The sequence below is a fragment of the Oryctolagus cuniculus genome, chromosome 16 (assembly GCF_964237555.1).
Source record: "Oryctolagus cuniculus chromosome 16, mOryCun1.1, whole genome shotgun sequence".
Classification (NCBI taxonomy): Eukaryota; Metazoa; Chordata; class Mammalia; order Lagomorpha; family Leporidae; genus Oryctolagus; species Oryctolagus cuniculus.
Window position 1 is genome coordinate 21,430,820 of NC_091447.1, and position 20,246 is coordinate 21,451,065.

Genomic DNA, 20,246 nt, shown 5'->3' on the forward strand with positions numbered 1-20,246 from the left:
CTGCAGTGCTGGCATCCCATATGGGTGCTGGTTTGAGACCTGGCTGCTCCACTTCTGATCCGGCTCTCTGCTGTGGCCTGGGAAGGCAGTGGAGGATGGCCCAAGTCCTTAGGCCCCTGTGCCCACATGTGAGACCCCAAGGAGACTCCTGGCTCCTGGCTTTGGATCAGTGCAGCTCCGCTGTTGTGGCCAATTGGGGAGTGGACCAGTGAATGGAGGACCCCTCTCCCTCCCTCCCTCCCTCCCTCTCTCTCTTCCCCTCTCTCTCTCTCTCTACCTCACCTTCCCTTTCAATGTAGCTCTGACTTTCAAATAAATCAATCAATCTTTAAGGGGGGGGGCAGCGCTGTAGTGCAGTGGGTTAAAGCCCCAGCCTGCAGTGCCGGCATCCCATATGGGTGCCGGTTCGAGTCTTGGCTGCTCCTCTTCCAATCTAGCTCTCTGCTAATGGCCTGGGAAAGCAGAAGATGGCCCAAGTCCTTGGGCCCCTGCACCCGTGTGGGAGACCTGGAGGAGGCTTCTGGCTCCTGGCTTCCGATCAGCTCAGCTCTGGCCGTGGTGGTCATTTGGGAAGTGAACCAGCAGATGGAAGACCTCTCTCTCTCTCTCTCTCTCTCTCTGACTCTACCTCTCTCTGTAATTCTGTCTTTCAAATAAATAAATAAAGTAATTCTTAAAAAGAAAAAAAAAAAGCACCCTAGTGATTCTACTGTGCAAACCAGAGCTGCTGGTTCAGTCCTTTAAAGTTGTACCATGAGGTCTTTCAGGGCAAATATGTCCAGGTCACAGAAACTCCACCCCTGAAAGTCTGACAAAATGAACAACTGAAAAATTTTTTTAAAGATTTATTTATTTATTTAAAAGGCAGAGTTACAGAGAGGCAGAAAGAGAGAGGTCTTTCATCCGCTGGTTCATTCCCCAATTGGCTGCAATGGCTGGAGCTGAGCTGAACCGAAGCCAGGAGCCAGGAACTTTTGGGTCTCCCATGCAGGTGCCGGGGCCCAAGGAGTTGGGCCATCTTCTACTGCTTTCCCAGGCCATAGCAGAGAGCTGGATCGGAAGTGAAGCAGCCAGGACTCAAACCGACGCCCACGTGGGATGCCGGCACTGCAGGCGGGCAGCTTTACCCACTATTACCACAGCACCAGCCTCTGAAATATTTTAAAAGTAAAGACCAGTTTTTTTTAGAAGTCATCAGCAATTAAGCGATGGAAGGCACCCAACCTTGTACCAAAGCAAAAGACCAGGGTTGCTGGCAAGAAGTACATTTCCTAATGCATCCCCACTGTGGAATTTGCAAATTTTCAGAATCCTTATTAAAATCACAGGTCTTAGAAGAGGTTGATTGGTGAACTGGGGCTGCACGGGAATCCTCACTCCTCCTTCCTCTGCAGGGAGTCGTTGGGCATCAGAAGGTAGGTGGGTGAGTTTCTGGGGAGAGACAGTGAACCAAACAGCAGAAACTAGTTCATTCCCTATGCTGTATATAATAGATCTATCTCCTCTGCATTTGGAATTCACCCTGCCACAGGACTTTGCGTATATTCAAAGACAGGGTCCAGTGCCTCTAGCAGAAGTCTGTCTACACAGCTCCTCCTCTCCCTCCCATAAGGACACAGACACAGACACAGACAAGCAGGACTTGTGTCTGGCGCACACTGGTGTGGCTGTGCTAGTAGTTAAGATATCAAAATACATCCCTACCAGGAGGTAAGTGTCTCAGGCTGTTCTGGCCACCCCCACTCCAGACGACCCCACACACCGAAACCACAGGAGTTAACAGGTGGTCCAGCAAGTAATCTTCAGGACCCTGGCTCTGGCCAACCTCTGCCTGCTTGTTCAATGGCTGTGTCATGCTGGTTGCCAAGTATTTTGAATGTTACCCGTGTAGGAAGTATATGGAACACAGCTCATGGGAGAAGAGAGGTAGATGCCAAATGAGGTGGAAATAGAGAATACCTGGATTTTACCCCACCTCAAACGTGAGCAAATGTAAATAAAATGACAGAGCACCTGTGTAAGTATGCTGTGGCCAGAAAAAGGGGCCAAAGGAGAAACAGATAAAACTAATCTGGAAGAAAAGCTAACTCAGAAAACAGAAGTTCACAGGTGTTTCATGCTCTCAACTGAAAAACACGAACTGGGGGCCTGTGTTGTGTGGAGCAGGTAAAGCCACCTGCCTGTGCCACCAGCATCCCATAAGGGCACCAGTTCTGGACCTGGGTGCTCCACTGCCAATCCAGGTCCCTGCTGATGCACCTGGGGAAAGTGGAGGATCACCCAAGTGCTTGGGCCCCTGTGCCCACACTAGAGACCCAGAATGTGCTCCTGGCTCCTGGCTTCAGCCTGGCCCAGCCCTAGCTGTTCTGGCCATTTGGGGAGTGAACCAGTGGATGGAAGATCTTTCTCTCTGTCTCTCCCTCCCTCTAACTCTTCCTTTCAAATAAATAAATTTATTTATTTTGAGAGGTAGAGTTGGAGGGAGAGAGACAGAAAGGTCTTCTATCCACTGGTTCACTCCCCAAATGGCCTCAATAGCTGGAGCTGAGCTGATCCGAAGCCAGGAGCCAGGATCTTCTTCCAGGTCTCCCATGTGGGTGCAGGGGCCCAAGCACTTGGGCCATCCTCTACTGCTTTCCCAGGCCACAGCAGAGAGCTGGATCAGAAGAGGAGCAGCCGGGACTAGAACCGGTGCACATATGGGATGCCAATGCTGCAACCTCCCGCGCCAAAGCGCCGTCCCCGCAGTGGTGTATTTAACAGGCATTTCTATATGAAGTTCCTTTTTTTTTGAATCTATATTTAGAAGTGAAATAAACCATCAATTTTCCTTTTTCATACTATCCTTATCTAATTGCCATCAGAATTATTATGCTTTATAGAATGAGGTAGGCAGTGTTTCCTCATTTATATACAAACTGGAACAGTTTCTATAAAATAACAATGATCTGTTTTTTTGAAGTTTGGGTCCAGCTGGCAAAGCCTTGTGGACTTAGTGGTTGTTGCCTTTTCTTTTCTTTCTTTCTTTTTTTTTTTTTTTTTTGGCAAGGGGATGTGGGAGCAGATTTTAACACTCTTAATTCAAGTTGTAAATCTTGTAAGGGGCCGACACCGTGGCTCACTTGGTTAATCCTCTGCCTTCGGTGCCAGCATCCCATATGGGCACCGGGTTCTAGTCCCAGCTGCTTCTCTTCCAGTCCAGCTCTCTGCTTTGGCCTGCGAGGGCAGTGGAGGATGGCCCAGGTGCTTGGGCCCCTGCACCTGCATGGGAGACCGGGAGGAGGCACCTGGCTCCTGGCTTCGGAACGGCATAGCTCTGGCCGTTTCAGCCATTTGGGGAGTGAACCAACGGAAGGAAGACCTCTCTCCCTCTCTCCCTCTCTCTCTCTCTGTAGCTCTACCTGTCAAATAAATAAATCTTTTAAAAAATTATATCTAAGTAATTGTGCACTAGATCTAATTTTCAATTTGTGGATTATGGGTGTTAATTGAACTGTGCGTAAGTGACCCTAGGGACTTAACTCTGGATAGGAACCAGCTAGGACTGCCCCTTCTGCAGAGGCCCACCCAAGCTCAGCTTTGGCAGGACCAGTGCCTCCCTCGCGTTGGCAGGAGCACCTGCAGCCTCTCTGTGCCCTGCAGCGTCTAGCTTTCTCAGCAGCCCCAATAAACAGCAAGCCCTTAAATCCAGACGGCTCTTGCCAAGCACCCTGCTGGCCTCCCACAGACAAGGCTAAGCCTGGTGCTTGTACTAGAGAGGGTAGCATGGCCAGGGGCCCGTGACTCTCCATGAAATGCAAAGTCAGTGCAGGTCCAGCACATCAGCCTGGCCCCGACACCACTCTCGATCAGTGATGGGAGAAGGTGACCACAGCCTCGTCCCTTCTTGCTGACCCCGTTTGCCCTCTATTTAGAGAGTGTTATTTTTTGCCCCCTTTTTCTTCTGGGTTTGAGTTCCTCCTTCCTGAAGTACATTCACAGTAATATTTTCTGCTAGAATCTACAGTGACAGGCCGGCACCGCGGCTCACTAGGAGGGTGAACCAATGGAAAAGGAAGACCTTTCTCTCTCTCTTTCTCTCTCTCTCTCTCTCACTGTCCACTCTGCCTGTCCAAAAAAAAAAAAAAAAAAAAAAATCTACGGTGACAAATGCTCTGTCTTTGCCTTAAAATGTTTGGTTTTTTGTTTGTTTGTTTGTTTTTTTGTTTTTTGACAGGCAGAGTGGACAGTGAGACAGAAAGGTCTTCCTTTGCCGTTGGTTCACCCTCCTATGGCCGCCACGGCCGGCACTCTGCGCTGATCTGAAGGCAGGAGCCAGGTGCTTCTCCTGGTCTCCCATGGGGTGCAGGGCCCAAGCACTTGGGCCATCCTCCACTGCACTCCCAGGCCACAGCAGAGAGCTGGCCTGGAAGAGGGGCAACCGGGACAGAATCCGGTGCCCCAACCGGGACTAGAACCCGGGTTCTGGTGCCGCAGGTGGAGGATCAGCCTAGTGAGCTGCAGTGCTGGCCTAAAATGTCTGTTTTTAAAACAGTTATCTATTTTTATTTGAAAGGCAGAGAGAATGGGAGGGGGAAGGATGGGAGGGGAAGAGAGAGAATCTTCCATCCACTGGTTCCCCACATGGCTGCAAGAGCCAGGGCTGGGCCAGGCCAAAACCAGGAGCCAGGAATTCCAACTGGGTCTCCCATGTGGTGGGCAGGGGCACCATCGCTGCCTCCCAGGATGCACATTAGCAGGAAACTGGATCGGGAGCAGAGTATCTGTGACTCAAACCAGGTACTAGGATGCTGGTGTACCAAGCTGTGGCTTAACCTCTACTCCAAAATGCCTGCCCCCTAAAATGTCTTTTTTTCTACCTCACTTTTGAATTACAATCTAGCTGGTTATAAAATTCTACATGGTCGATTATTATCCCTCTCTATATTTTTTTAATTATTTATTTATTTGAGAGGCAGAGTTACAGAGAAAAGGAGAGACAGAAAGAGAGGTCTTCCATCTGCTGGTTCACTCCCCAAATGGCCGCAATAGCTGGAGCTGGGCCAATCCAAAACTAGGAGCCAGGAGCTTCTTCCCGGTCTCCCACGTGGGTGCAGGGGCCCAAGCACTTGGGCCATCTTTTAGTGCTTTCCCAGGCCATAGCAGAGAGCTGGATCAGAAGTGGGGCAGCCGAGACTCAAACCAGTGCCCACACGGGATGCTGGCACCACAGGTGGAGGCTTGGCCTACTACCCCATAGCCCCATCCCTCTACATCCTAAGGATACTTTTCTGTTGTCTTCTGGCCTGTGTTGTGACTACTCAATTTCTGTCTATTATCTTTGGTTACATTTAAGGTCTTCTCTTCATTTTGTGCTCTGTGATTTCCGAATGTTGTTTCCTTATTATCACTTCCTTTTAAAACATATACATATATAAAAAGATTTATTTGTTTATTTGAAAGGCAGAGTTACAAAGACAGAGAAATCTTTGACCCACTGGTTCACTCCCCATATGGCCGCAACGGCCAGGGCTGGTCCAGGTGAGAGCTAGGAGCCTGGAGCTCCATCCAGGTCTCCCATGTCGGCGGTGGGGCCCAGGCAGTTGGGCCGTCTTGCGCTGCTTTCCCAGGCTCGTTAGCGAGGAGCTGGATCAGAAGCAGAGCAGCCAGCGCTGGGGCAGGTGCTCTGAAACAGGACATTGCAGGCAGCGGCTTAACCTGCTGCGCCACAACACCAGCCCTGTTCTCACTTCTTATGCTTAGGCTCAGGCTCTGTCTCCTTTCTGAGAATTCTTCTTTATCTTCAAGTCTGGAAGGCCCTCAGCTGTTATTTTAATTATTTCTGGAATTCCTATTTGATACATGTTGAACTAGCTCCCTCCTCTTGTCCCTTAGGCTGCTTTTCATATTTTCCATCTCTGTATTCTCTTGATGCATTTTGCATATGTTCCTCCAATGGGGCTTTTAATTAACTGATTCTTACACTTGTCATCAGCTCACCAACTTTTTAATTTCCATGACTCTGGTTTGATCCCTAGACATACCGAATTGTTTTTTAAAATCTTTACTCCCTTATTTTTTTGGTACAGTAATAGCTAAGACCTACTGAGTGCCAGGCACACGTGCAGCCTTCTAAACACCACATGGATTAACACATGTGATCCTCACAACCCACCACCGCAGGTGCCCTTAATGTCCTCACTTTAGGACAAGGGACCTGAGGCACAGAAATGTGACCAGGTCCCCCTCGGCCATCAGGGTAATGGGTGGCACTGCTGGCATTTGAACCAGCAGTATGGCTCCAGTTCCCATGCTCCTAACTTCCACTCAGCAGTGCTTCTTGTGGGGGTATGTCCTTTTCTTGGTATTTTAATTGCACTTGTGGGATTTATTAATTGAAACATGATTACCTTCTCTTTTAAATTCATTACGTGAAGTTTTAGGGAACCTTTCAGCGTCACCTGTTGCACCTGCTGACACTTGAGCAGCACTCGGTCTTGCGTTTCATCATTTTTGTTTGTGAGCTCCTCTCGAAGAAGCCTGTTTGGCTGAGAGAATCCCCTGTGGCCTGAATTAAAGACGTGTCCCTCAAGAGCTGTTTTGCACTTGCTGCAGCACGATCAGCACACCTGGACCACTTTCTCTGTTATTTATCACCACGGAGGTCCTTTATCCTCGTGGGTCCCGGACCATCTGGAAGTCTGAACCTCTGGGTCTTAGGCAGAAACAAATCTGGAGAGTGTGTTTCTCAGATGGGCACTTCCCCCAGCTCAGACAGGCAGGCGTTCTGTCTGTCTCCCTGTGCCAGTGCATCGGTGTTTTCCGAATCTCCCCTTTGAGCGTGGCCGCAGCTCAGAAGCAGCCCCAGCTGCCTGGTGTCTCCCGCCTCTGCTGACACCTGCGGGCTGCCGTTCTCCCTGCCAGCTCAGCCTTGCAGCAGGATGAGTTCTGCTGCATTTTGTCACGCACTTCTAGGCAATGTGGCAGGAGAACTTTCCAACGATCATTCCTCTCATCTCCTATTATGAGAATTAGAAACCTCATTCCACCCTTTAAAAGTGTGTGATACTGGGGCAGGTGTTGTGGCGTGGTGATTCAGATGCCACTTGGTCGTCCCCCCCCCCCATCCCATAGTGGAGTGCCTGCTTACAGGCCCAGCTCCACTTTCAACTCCAGCTTCCTCCTCATGCACACCTGGGGAGGCAGCAGGTAATGGTCCAAGCACGTAGGTCCCTGCCACCCAGGGGGAGACCTGGGTTGACTTCCAGGCTCCTGGCTTCTGCATGGCCCAGCCCTGGCTGTCACAGGCATTTGTGAAGTGAAGTTGAAGATGGAAGATCTTTCTCTATGTCTCCACCTTTCAGATAAAATGCATTCACTTTTTAAAATTAAAATAAAAATGTAAAGTATAATGCTAAATCAAGAACATGCATAAAAATGTTGGGAGGAAGCTACAAACTTCTCCTGGTGCCACTGCCTGCAAACAAACTGTTTACTTTTTTTTCTTTTTATCCAATGTGTGTCTACATTTATTCACATTTTTAAAAAAATTATTTATTTATTTGACAGGTAGAGTTACAGACAGAGAGAGAGACAGAGAGAAAGGTCTTCCTTCCATTGGTTCACTCCCTAAATGGCCGCAACAGCCAGAGCTGCGCCGATCCAAAGCCAGGAGCCAGGAGCTTCCTCTGGGTCTCCCATGTGGGTGCAGGGCCCAAGCACCTGGGCCATCCTCCACTGCACTCCTAGGCCACAGCAGAGAGCTGGACTGGAAGAGGAGCAACCGGGACTAGAACCAGCGCCCATATGGGATGCCGGCTGCGCAGGGGGAGGATTAACCTAGTGCGCCACGGCGCCAGCCCCATTTATTCACATTTTTAATAAAGATTTATTTATGTGAAAGGAAAAGTGACTGATAAAGAGAGAGAAAGAGAAATCTTCCATCCACTCCCCAAATGGCCTCAATGGCCAGGGCTGGGCCAGGCCAAAGTCAGGAGCCTGGAACTCCATCTGAGTCTCCCTGTGGGGCCCAAATACCGGATCCATCTTCCACTGCTTTCCCCCGTGCCTTAGCAGGAAGCTGGGGCAGAAGCAGAGCAGCCATGACTGAAACAGATGCTGGGATATAGGATGCCAGTGTTGCGAGTGGCTGCTTACCTGCTGAGCCACAACACTGGCCCCTGCTCACACACACTCTGGTTTGAGTGTGTCCCCCAGAGGTTCACATGCTGGACGCTTGGGCCCATGTGGCAGTGCTGGGTGGCGGGACCTTTAAGAGATGGGATCCCATGGAAGGTGGCTAGGTGACTGTGCGTACCACCCTTGGAAGGGGTTAATATAGTCCTCTGGGGATCCCCACTGATCCCCCTGAGAGCAAACCTGGCTTTGAATCCCTCTTACTTCCTGTGTGTGCTCATACCACGATGCCATCAGCCACGTCGTGCTGCAGCCACAAGACTCTCACCAGAGCACCCCCAGAGCTGCACCAAAGCTGGCACCAGGCTTTTGAGCCTGTAGAACTGTGAGCTAAAAATAAACCTCTTTCTCTACAAAGTCCCCAGCATCCAGTATTTATAGTAACACAATCAGACTAAGATGCCACCTATGTGTCTATATGTCCTATATAACTGCATTTGTATGTGTTTATCTGTTTATACATATCATTTTCTCCTAATAGAAAGGTACTTCAAAAAGCTCATGGAAAATGGAATTTTAAAATGTTTATTAGCACAAAAAAATTGAAATCCATGCATGGCTTTTTCATAATATGAATATCTGTGAACTTTTTGAAGACCAATGCTATGCATGGATTGCAAAATTCTGGCATCCATATAAACTTTTTTTTAAAAAAAGATTTATTTATTTGAAGGTCAGAGTTACACACAGAAAGAGGAGAGGCAGAAAGAGAGAGAGAGGTCTTCCATCCACTGCTTGACTCCCCAGTTGGCCGCAATGGCTGGAGTTAAGCCAGTCCGAAGCCAAGAGCCAGGAATTTCTTCTGGGTCTCTCGCGCGAGTGCAGGGGCCCAAAGACCTGGACCATCTTCCACTGCTTCCCAGGCCATAGCAGAAAGTTGGACTGGAAGTGGAGCAGCCGGGACTCAAACTGGCGGCCATACTAGATTCCAGCACTGCAGGCAACGGCTTTACCCGCTCCACCACAGTGCTGGCCCACATCCATATCAATTTGTCTTTTGATTCCATTTTCCACAAACTTTTTGATGTATTGTTATATTGTATTATATTTTTCCTGTTTCATAAAAATTCATTAAAAACAAATAAAGAAAAACTCCTGTCTTAAGAAGTTTAAGGATAAATTAAAGGTGCGCATTTGACTGGTCATTCTACACATTTACTTTCTGCATCCTGCAGCCTAGAAATGAACAACAGAACACTGGGGCAAGCACTGTAGCTCAGGCTGGGCACCCCACACTGCAGTGCTGGCTGGAATCCTGGCCTCTCCTCTTCTGAACCAACTTCCTGCTACTGTGCTGGGAAAGGCAGTGGATGATGGCCCAAGTACTTGGATCCCTGCCACCCACACGGGAGACCTGGGTGGAGTTCTGAGCTCCTGGCTTCAGCCTGGCCCAGTCCTGGCTATTGCAGGCATTTGGAGAGTGAACCAGCAGATGGAAGACCTCTCTTTCTCGCTCTCTCTCTGCTTCTCTCTGTCACTCTGCCTTTCAAATAAACAAATTTTTTTCTTTAAAAAAAAAAAAAAGGACTACTTACACTAGAAGTCCTGTGATCCTAACTTTGTGCCACTAACAGATGCCTCACATTTAAACTAAGATGCTCATTTTGTCAAAAAAAAAAAAAAAAAGAGGCCGGCGCTGCGGCTCACTAGGCTAATCCTCCACCTGCGGCGCCAGCACACCGGGTTCTAGTCCCAGTCAGGGCACCGGATTCTGTCCCGGTTGCCCCTCTTCCAGGCCAGCTCTCTGCTGTGGCCAGGGAGTACAGTGGAGGATGGCCCAAGTGCTTGGGCCCTGCACCCGCATGGGAGACCAGGAGAAGCACCTGGCTCCTGGCTTCGGATCAACACGATGCAAAAAAGGATGCAAACCCCTCCACAGGCCTGTGTATAAAGACGCTCTGAAACCAAGGCTGAGGAGTGAGAAGTGTGATGGACGGACTGACAGACGGAGCTGGTGGCACTCCCCTTCCCTCCTGGGAGTGCTCTGGCCTCAGAAGAGTGAGCGTATGGTTTCACTTGTCTCACTTCAGCACAGCCTTTCCCCCTGCCTTCCCACATCCACGCCCCACCTGACACAATGACTGGGGAGTGCAGATGGAACTTTAGAGAGGGAAAATACTGGGAACTGTGAGAGGGAGGCAGGCAGGGCTCAATAATGAAAAAGCGCTCTTGAGAGACTGGGGTTCTCAGCTCACAGTAATCAATCAGTCCACCAAACCCATGCACGATGATGAAACAGCAAGGATGTGCCTCTCCTAGAAGTTACCCCACGGCCCTCCACGGTGAAGGCAGACACGCTACAGCTCTGCCGAACGGATGTGAGTTCTGAGCTGGGCTCTTAAGACTCAAAATAGTCCCATGCTGGGTTCTTAAAATTGGTAGTAAAACCAATAGTTTTAAAATGCAACACTTTCAACTCCGATTTATGAAAGAGGAATTTTAAGTTTCAAAAGCTTGCACCTGTTATTACTGCCTCTACGTTCTATGACACAGTCATAACAGAAATTGAGGAGCTGCCAAACTTCAACCAGACAAGGGTAACGGGGGACTTAAGCTTGAGCTCAACGGGGACAACATGGCCAAGAGAGGTGCCCCTGACTGGGGCGTGGGTTGGGGAGATGTGGCCACGCCCCCTCGGTCTCTTCCTCATCCCCCTCGGGTTTGTACCCAGCTCGGCGCTCTGTGCGCGTGCTGTGGCATCTCTTGCACACAGCATAATCAGGATGGCGGCGCTGCTCTCTGCGGCCTGCCGGGGAAGGTCGTCTGTCAGTGGTATGGGGCTGCACTGGGTGCGCCTACAGGGTGGGGGAGTCCCTAATAGAGCCAAGAAGGGTCTTTTGCCAGAAGAGTTTAGGATTGGCTGGGAGTTGGATGGAGGGGCCTGTGCTGACCTCCCAGCCAATGGGTACATGGCTCGGTGGGGAAAAGGCTTGACTGGTTCCATTGACTGAATATGTCAAAGCACAAAGTTTATGTTGTCAGCACAAATTAGCAGGATGACTACTTCCTGCAGATTAAAGATTACCTAGGGGCCGGCACTGTGGCTCAGCAGGTTAAAGCCCTGGCCTGAAGCACTGGCATCCCATGTGGGCACCGGTTCTAGTCACAGCTGCTCCTCTTCCAATACAGCTCTCTGCTATGGCCTGGGATAGCAGTATAAGATGGCCCAAATCCTTGGGCCCCTGCACCCACATGGGAAACCCAGAGGAAGCTCCTGGCTCCTGGTTTCGGATCGGCGCAGCTCTGGCCGTTGCAGCCATCTGGGGAGTGAACCAGCAGATGGAAGACCTCTCTCTCTCTCTCTCTCTCTCTCTCTCTCTGTCTCTACCTCTCTCTGTAACTCTCTCAAATAAATAAATAGAAGATTAAAGATTGCCCAGACTTTATTCAAACATCTTATTAAGGAAAAAACAAGATTTAGATGCTGGTGAGTTCTTACATGTGTCACAAGAATGACAGTGGCCAAAGACCTTGAGAGGTTGTTTCTCAGGTTAAGACGGGGGCAGGGGGTCATGAGGACAAGATGGCCCAGGGTGAGAGGGCACCCCTCACATCTCGGTGACACCTTTCTGCAGGGGGGGGGGCGCACCCAGCATCTCCCTGTGCAAGCCAAGGGACGCCCACTAAAGAGAAAGGAAATGTGTGAGAATAGCCTACATTGGGAGACACCCGAAACGCTGCCCTGACCGAGTTTATTCGGAGCTTATTTGATTGTTTTTCTGCCAGTAGGTGGAATGAGGCCTCCAAAGAGACCTTGAATTGTGTTACAGGAAAATACCATTCAATTGCTTGCCTGCTTGAGTTTGTAGTGCCTGAAAATCTGTCCACCAAACTCTGAGAAGCAACGTGAGGGAATCCACTGTAACGTGCAGGCGGGCGTCCCAGGAAATCCAAGCAGAAAAGTGTGGGCCAGAACCAGGAACTGGAGAGCCACTGGGTCTTCTCTCAGCTCCTTGCGCTGCTTCTCACTGCACATCTGCTTCCCTCTTCTCCGCTGAGAACCCGTTTTCTCCACTTCTCCATCCCTGTGCCAGAATGCAGTGGCATCCATGCCCTAACTGTGTGACACAGCTGTAGCCACATGCAGATGCTAACCTTCTCTCCTGCCTCATTTCCAAATCCCTGTCCCTCAGTGGTGGCCTGAGGGTCATTGGCCTGTGCTGGGATTCTGTCACCCTGGGTCAAAATGCAATCCCCAGGGGATTAGAAATGGCTGTGAATGGGGAATACACCCCCAAGGCCACTGTGGAGCCTGTGTTCCATCAACGAAGTCGCAGGAATAGTATCTGCGACAATCCTGCTTTTCAGTGAAGGCGAAGGGAACTGATGTGTACTGACTTTGTCTAGGAAGCTGTTAACCAAGTTATCTTAGCACATCCTGGAAACAACCCTAAGAAATGGGCATTATAATTTGCACCTTTATAGCTATGGAAAAAAATTGGTGTTCTCAGAGGTTGGAGCTCACAGCTGGTGAGAGACAGAGCTCGGATCTGAACCCTAGAGAGCCGCGCTGCCGCCCTGAGTCCGAAATCACAGCTGATGGCCAATAATGAACCACTGGGGTCGCATCTGCATCTCGCGCGGAGGGCACCCCGCCCTTTAGTTACAGCCTGGGTCTCACAGGAACCCACCAGACACCTCTGGGAAGCAGGCACCCATCTGCCTCAAGAGGTTTCTGCCATGAAACCTCGTTTTACGAAAAACGAAAAGGGCGATGAGCACAGCAGCTGATCCCTGTTTCCACCGCGGTGCCGGGCGCGCAGGCTGCTTCCCGAGGGAGGCGCGCACCTGCCGGCCTCCAGCCTCTAGAAGGCACTCCTGTGTTCTGATGTTCTGACCTCCCAGAGCCAAAAATAGCTCTTCTTTCCCAACGTCGACTGAGCAGATAAACAAGACTCTGTTTGTAAAGAGAGATTTGTCAACAGGTAATGAGGCCCTCGGCCTTGAGTACCGAGCCACTGATTGCGATCCGCGCCTCGGGGAGCAGCCTTTTCTGTGCCACAGCAAAGCTGAGAACCTGCGACTCAAAGCCACGGGAGACAGCTCTTCACCGACACTAGAATGGCTAAACTTTAAAAAGAAACAAACAGAAAATAACCCTGTCTGCTGCTGTTGGAAATGTAGAACGGGGCAGCTGCTGTGGGAGACAGCGTGGCAGCTCGATGAGTTAAATAGAGGATTACCACCCGACCCAGGAAGTCCACTCCTGGGTGTACACCCAAAAGAACTGAAAGCGTGGACTCCGGGGCGGGCATCTGTGCAGGGGTGAAGTCGCTACTTGGCACAACCTGCAGCCCCTATCAGAGCGCCTGGTTCGAGTCCCAGCTCCCCTACTTCAGATGCAGCTTCCTGCACATATGGGAGGCAGCAGGTGATGGCTCTAGTACTTGGGCCCCTGGCACCTCTAATTCAACAGCCCAGCCTAGGCACACAGCTCACTAGTAGTCCTGGAAGCTTCCCTGGCCAGAGAGGATCACCTTGCCTGGCCAGCTAGCCCAGGAAAAGGTCCAAGTTCAGAATCCGAAGTACAGTTTCTACTGAAATGTGTATCGCCTTTGCACCATTGAGAATTGAGAATTGAGTTCCTGGCTCCCGGCTGTGGCCTGGCCTCAGCCCTGCTTTAGCGGGCATTTGAGGAGTGAATCAGCAGATGGAAGCTGGAATTGGATGCAGAACAGCACTCACACCAGGCACTCTGATATCGCATGCAAGCATCCCAAGAGGAGTCTTAACCACCATGCCAAACACCTGCCCCAGCAAGGAACTTCCGAGGAAGGACGAACTATGTAGTTATCGGAGACCTGTAAAATTAAGCAGTATTCCTAGATTTAAATATACAAGTGAATATACATACATACAGACAATTCTCAATGGTGCAAAGGCGATACACATTTCAGTAGAAACTGTACTTCGGATTCTGAACTTGGACCTTTTCCTGGGCTAGCTGGCCAGGCAAGGTGATCCTGTCTGGCCAGGGAAGCTTCCAGGACTACTAGTGAGCTGTGTGCCTAGGCTGGGCTGTTCAATTAGAGGTTTAAATGCATCTTTCAGTTACCCTCTATTCAATACGCCCTGGGCACCTCAGGAGATAACCCCATTATAAGTCAAGGAGCATCTTCTTTAGGAGAGCTATGACAAGAGATGAGAATGTCCGCGTCAGTCTGTGTGTGATTCTGCCTGGGCGTCCATCAGGTGGCCTTCCATCTAAGATAAAATCAGAACATATTGACTTGGGAGCCACTTTTGGGAATTGGTCCATCTGGCTGTTCTAACTGAGTTCAGGAGAGAAATACCACCAAATCCATATATAGATCTCTCAGTGTCCTCACTGCCAAGAATACATAGATCATGCAAGACCCTAGCACCGTGAACGTGTTCTGCTTTTGGCTACTGCTGTGGGTTTTTTTTCCTCCACTTTGCTTTGTAAAGAGGGTTATTATGACTCATGTTCAGCTCCCTATATTCTATGAATCCACTCCCTTCCATAAAGTCATTTGTCTGTCTAAAGGCCTTCTTATTGGAAAGTTCTTTTTTCTTTATGGTAATACCTTACACTTTTACCTACAGGAAAATGACCCCACCTGTTGAACTAAATACCTGTTGCGTGCCCCGCCAGCACAGTCCTCCCTCCCTTTGAGAACATGTGCATCTGTATCAAGCGGCCATGTGTGATTGATGGCCGCCACCCCTTCCTCCCTACCCCCAGGGCCCTGAATGAACACCTGACCTGAGGTGAGCCAATCAGGTTGGAGCTGGGATCCAGAGATGAAACTGAGGAACAGAAGCTGCCGTCACGCACATTCTGGCACACACCCCTCGAGCAGCAGAGAAAGCACCCGTTTAAAGAGAAGGAGGAGGGTGGGAAGTGGCACAGCAGCTAAGACCCCCCATCAGCTGCCCGCGTCCTGTAGCAGAGCGCCTGGATCTGAACCCCAGCTCTGCTCCCGACTGCACCCTCCTGCTCACACTCGCCCTGGCAAGCGTCAGGTCCTCGGGTCCCTGCCCCACCTGTGGAGCTGCAGGTCACCAGCCTTGGCCTGGCCCAGCCCTGATTGGTGCGGAAATTTGCGGAGTCAAACAGTGGATGAAGGATGTTTCTCTCCCCACCTCCCTTTCAAGTAAACTAACAACTAACTAACTAACTATCTTTAAAAAGAAGAGGGAACTGCTGTGCAAAATACAGGACAAATGAGAAACTGCTCCGGCCAAAGAGAGGGAGACGGGGCGGTGGGGGTAGGTAATGGCTGCTGGTGGCGTCCACTTCCTGGTCCTCAGCTCTCAGGAGGCCACTCCTCCCCTGGGTTCCGAGAGACACTCTGGATTTCCATGTACACTTCTCCTGGCTCTGTTCTCCCCCTGAGCTTGAACGCGTTCCTGTTGTTGACGGCTGCAGTCTGTTGACTAAGACGGCCAGAACATACTTCTCCATCTCGTGTTGAGTCCCAGGACAGAAGGAACCTTGATTCTTTCCGAATGAAAGAAATACAGTCATGGGCATTTAGGTCTGGAATCACCTAACCCAAGTCACGGTGCCTGAGGAAGGGAAAGGCTTCCCCAAGGTCACCCAGAGGACGCAGAGCCAGAGCTCAACCACGGGTCTGTGAGTGCCCATCTGGCGTCCTCTCTACTCAGCCACGCAGCCTTCTCATGAAAATGCTCAGCATCACGCGTGGTGCAGGGAGCACCTGCTCCGTTCCAAGGATAGGGTGGGTGCGGTGGTCCTGGAGCCCCACCCCCTCACACACCGGTGGGGGGGGCGGCACAGGGGGTCCAGGCTGAGCGTTTAGAGGAGTGCATACCCTCGGGACCAGCGATTGGCCAGAGATGGGCTTCAGCTCAGGAACTTTCTAGGGAGGATCATCAGAGACCGACGGAGAGCGTGCGTCTCACAGTCTCCGGGCACTGAGACTCTAAGAGCAGCCAGGGGACGTCTTGCTGAAGCCCAGGGCCGCCCGGAGACGGGTACCTGTAACCTGACACGGGCGCCTCCATTCAACCAGGCCTCAAAGTGCTCAATCCCTCAATCGCTTAGGTACCCAACCCAGCGCATCTGCTTTTTACTTCAACTACTCGGCCTTTCTGGTCTCCATAACTGAGTAAGACGGAATGCCAGACACTGTTTACGACCCACCCTGTATTTTTATATACTTCTGCCTCTTATCTTTACATGCCACAGAAAGCTTGTATCTTTGAGGCTCTGTTAAAAGTGTGATAAATATGGATTGTTAAGGCGAAACTAGGAACAATAGTGACAAAAAGTACGGTTGTCTGTGTGGTTTTGTTTTCTAAGAAAAAAAGAGTTATTTTGTCTTAAAGCAGTTCTTGAATGGTTTGTTAGTTTCTGAGCCCTTTTATTAGAACTTATTGAGGACCCAGTGAACGTTTTTATGTGGGTTACGACCATGAATATTGACCTATTAAAAAGCAGAAGCTGAATTTTTAAAAACGTAGTGATTGCTCTGGAGCTACAAGGGCTGAATGCGTTGCATGATAACACACGTAATCACACCTCAGGATTACCACGTGATGAGTTTTGATCTTGCAACCCCTGAGATCTGTTCTAGAGGGAAAACGCCAGCTTGCTGTGAAATGTGGCAGAGCGGGAAGGAGCCCAGGAGTGGGAGAGGGAGCCGCACCTGCCTTCTTGTACGAAGCCTGGGTCTGGACGGAGCTCCCGTTTCCTGGGTTTACCCGGAACACCTTCGGGATCACTGTGCAAAGTGCCCGCTGAGCAGGCTTTAGAGCCCGAGGGGAGTCATTTCCTGTTTACACCCTCAGCTACTAAAGGGAGACAAGCACCCAAGTTCTTTGCTGACAAAAGAGCAAAGGTTCTTTTTAATCATGTTATTTTGTATGCTTATTTTTAAATACTTTCTTGTGAGTTCAATTACATAGGTAACAAAGAATTGTTTCCAAGGCACCCAGGAGCCTGGCTTCATGGAGTATCCAAACACCCCTGGCAAGATTCATTTCTTATTCTTGTCCTTCCAAAAAAAAAAGTCAGATATCGAATTTAGAAAAATTAAAAACATGAGTCGCCTGTTGTGGCACAGCAGGTTAAGCTGCTTCCTGGGATGCCGGCATCCCGTGCTGGAGCGCCAGTTCAAGTCCCAGCTGCTCTGCCTCCCATCCAGCTCCCTGCTAATGTGCCAGGGAAGGCAACTGAGGACGGCCCAAGCCCCTGCCACTCATGCCAGAGACCCAGACAGAATTATTGGCTCCTGGCTTCTGGCCCCAGCTGTTGTGACCATTTAGGGAATGAACCAGTAAATGTAAGATTGATCTCTCTCCCCCTCCCTTTCAAATAAATCAATAAATCTTAAAGAAAAAAAATCAGGATTTTTTTTTTTTTGCTTTGTTTTTAATTAATCTTAAACCTTTTTTATTGTGGCAAAATATTTGGAACCTAAGTCTTACAGTTTTAATCATTTTTAAGTATGTGTAAAAGCAAGTTGTCTTTTACACTAGAGGAATCTTTGGGATTTTCCGGTGGGCCCCTGGAAAAGCACAGGCAAGAGGAGTGCTGGGTTTCTTTAGTTAGTGTTACTTTGTAGCTGTATGAGACATCTGTCAAACTGCGAGAGGCCCAGCGTTCCCTAGGCAAAAGTCTTATGGATAAAATCCTGTTGATAGAAGTATTTCAGAAATTGTATACTTTGCAGGAAATCACTAAAGATGTGTCAGTGCCCTGGCTACCCATGACGTGTTCCTGCCTGATCAAAACTCTGACGAAACAGCTTTGCTGTGTCTCCACATTTATCAGAGTCTGGGTCATACTTTGCCTGATGACATTAGACAACAGTGTAGTGCTAACACCAATAATTTTTTTTTGGACAGGCAGAGTGGATAGTGAGAGAGAGAGAGACAGAGAGAAAGGTCTTCCTTTGCCGTTGGTACACCCTCCAATGGCCGCCGCGGCTGGCACACTGTGGCCGGCGCACTGCGCTGATCTGAAGGCAGGAGCCAGGTGCTTCTCCTGGTGTCCCATGGGGTACAGGGCCCAAGCACTTGGGCCATCCTCCACTGTACTCCTGGACCATAGCAGAGAGCTGGCCTGGAAGAGGGGCAACCGGGACAGAATCTGGCGCCCCGAGCGGGACTAGAACCGTGTGCCGGCTCCATGAGGTGGAGGATTAGCCTATTGAGCCACGGCGCCGGCCTCCAATGATTATTAAAATGCTGTCCAGGAGCCGGCACTGTGGTGCAGCAGACAAAGCTGCTGCTTGTGATGCCAGATCCCACTGAGGAGCGCCAGTTTGAGTCCCATCTGCTTCACTTCCCATCCATCTTCCTGCCGATGTGCCTGGGGAGGCAGAAGATGATGGCCCAAGCGTTGGAGCCCCTGCCTCCCATGTGGGAGACCCAGATGGAGTTTCAGCTTGGCCCAGCCCTGGCTGTTGCAGGGAATGAAACAGTGGATGGAAAATCTGTCTGTCCCGCTCTCCCTGATGCTCTGCCTTTCAAATACAAAAATCAATAAATCTATCTTGTTGTTGTTGTTACCCTGGCCTGGCCACAGCCTCGTTATCTTTAATTTGAACCTAACATCTTCTAGGCTGGTGGGTTTCAAATGGGGATGCACCTCAGACTTACTGTGGGGCTTAAACATAAGGATGCTGAGGTCCTGCTCCCGAACCCCTTGCCTTCCGATTCTTGGGGTACTGTGTCTGGTGGTCATCACATCTCCATGTTGCTTCCTCCGTTCTCATCAATCAGATCCCTTGGAACGCAGCTTAATCATTCTCCTGAGCCGATTTCCCACTGGAAAGGGGGCAGCCTCTTTGGAGCGGCTCTGTTGTCTTCGCTCGGCCTCAGAAGCAGCCAAGTGTCCCTGCCGGTTCCTTACACATATGCACCTCTCCCTTGACCATTCAGTTTCCTTATAAATTAACCACATCCCCTTGCGTCCTGTCACCTACACATGGATTCCGTTTTCCTCCAGTGCTCCCATCAAGGCTCTTCCACAAGCTCTCAGCCAGACTGGAGTCTCCAACCAAGGGCGCTCTCAGAGCCTTCTAGGCAGGGACTGTATCCGGTCCTGCACAGACACGCGGATATGAGCCACTTTTTTTTTTTTTTTTAACTTACACCTGCATCTGCTCCCCAAATGGTCACAACAGCTGGACAGGGCCAGGCTGGAAGCAAGAGCCCGAACTCCATCCTGGTCTCCCACATGAGTGACAGGGGCCCAGGTACTTAGGCCATCCTCCACTGCTTTCCCAGGTACATCAGCAGGAAGTTGGATTAAAAGCCAAGCAGCCAAGACCCAAACCGATGCTCTGACATGGGATCCTTGTGTGGCAAGTGGCTTAACCCTCTGCACCACTACGTCGACCTGGGATGTGGGCCTCGGGGCCGGCATCTCTTCGCTAACTCTCAGACTGCAGCAGTGGACTGAGTCAAGATTTCCAGGACTCTTTCTAGGCAATAGACCTGCTAACCCAAGATCCACAAAAGAGCGTTTATTACAAGAGTGAAATAGGAAATTTCATTGTGGGTTTGGGTTTTTCTTTTTAATATTGTGATTTTGTTTCAATGTTCTATATTCTGTAGAAATGAATCCTTTTCTTAAATCAAATCATCTACAGCCAAAAAAATTCAGTGGGCTCTGCTTTTGTTTTGAGGAGTTATTTATTTATTTGAAAGGCAAAGTGAGAGAGAGAGGGAAGGAAAGATAGAGAGAGGGAGGGAGGGAAAGAGAGAGAGAGAGAGTGATCGTCCATTCACTGGTTCACTCCCCAAATGGCCACTAACACCAAGGCTGGGCCAGGCCGAAGCCAGGAGCCAGGAGCTTCTTCCATGTCTCAACATGGGTACAGGGGCCCAAGGACTTGGGCCATCTTCTGCATTAGCAGGGAGCTGGGTCGGAAGTAGAACGGCCAGGACTCAAACCCATGCCCATGTGGGATGCCAGCTTCATAGGCAGTGGCTTTACCCACTGTTCCACAGCACCGGCCTGGGCTCTGCTTGTAAATGGCACACGGCCGAGTTCTGTTCTGTGTCTCCCATCTGGCAAGCTCTGTTTTCATCTATGGGTCAAGCTGCACACTGGCTCCACATTCACACTGACT

The 20,246-nt window shown here is 50.1% G+C and overlaps 1 protein-coding gene and 1 long non-coding RNA gene across 6 annotated transcripts in view; one reads left to right on the forward strand and one right to left on the reverse strand.

The window, feature by feature from the left end:
- PLEKHA8 (pleckstrin homology domain containing A8) overlaps positions 1–14,921 on the forward strand; it is an 83,237-nt gene extending 68,316 nt beyond the window's left edge. Inside the window, exon 14 of one of the 2 annotated variants that reach the window (XM_051852868.2) lies at positions 14,882–14,921. In XM_051852868.2, coding sequence (XP_051708828.1) covers positions 14,882–14,906 — 25 coding nt within the window. In that variant the 3' untranslated portion in view covers positions 14,907–14,921. The remainder of the gene's footprint in view (positions 1–14,881) is intronic. The other variant, XM_051852869.2, reaches the window with a different exon arrangement.
- The window catches only part of LOC103349437 (uncharacterized), an 84,229-nt gene that overhangs the window by 58,164 nt on the left and 5,819 nt on the right, over positions 1–20,246 (reverse strand). The window lies entirely within an intron of this gene.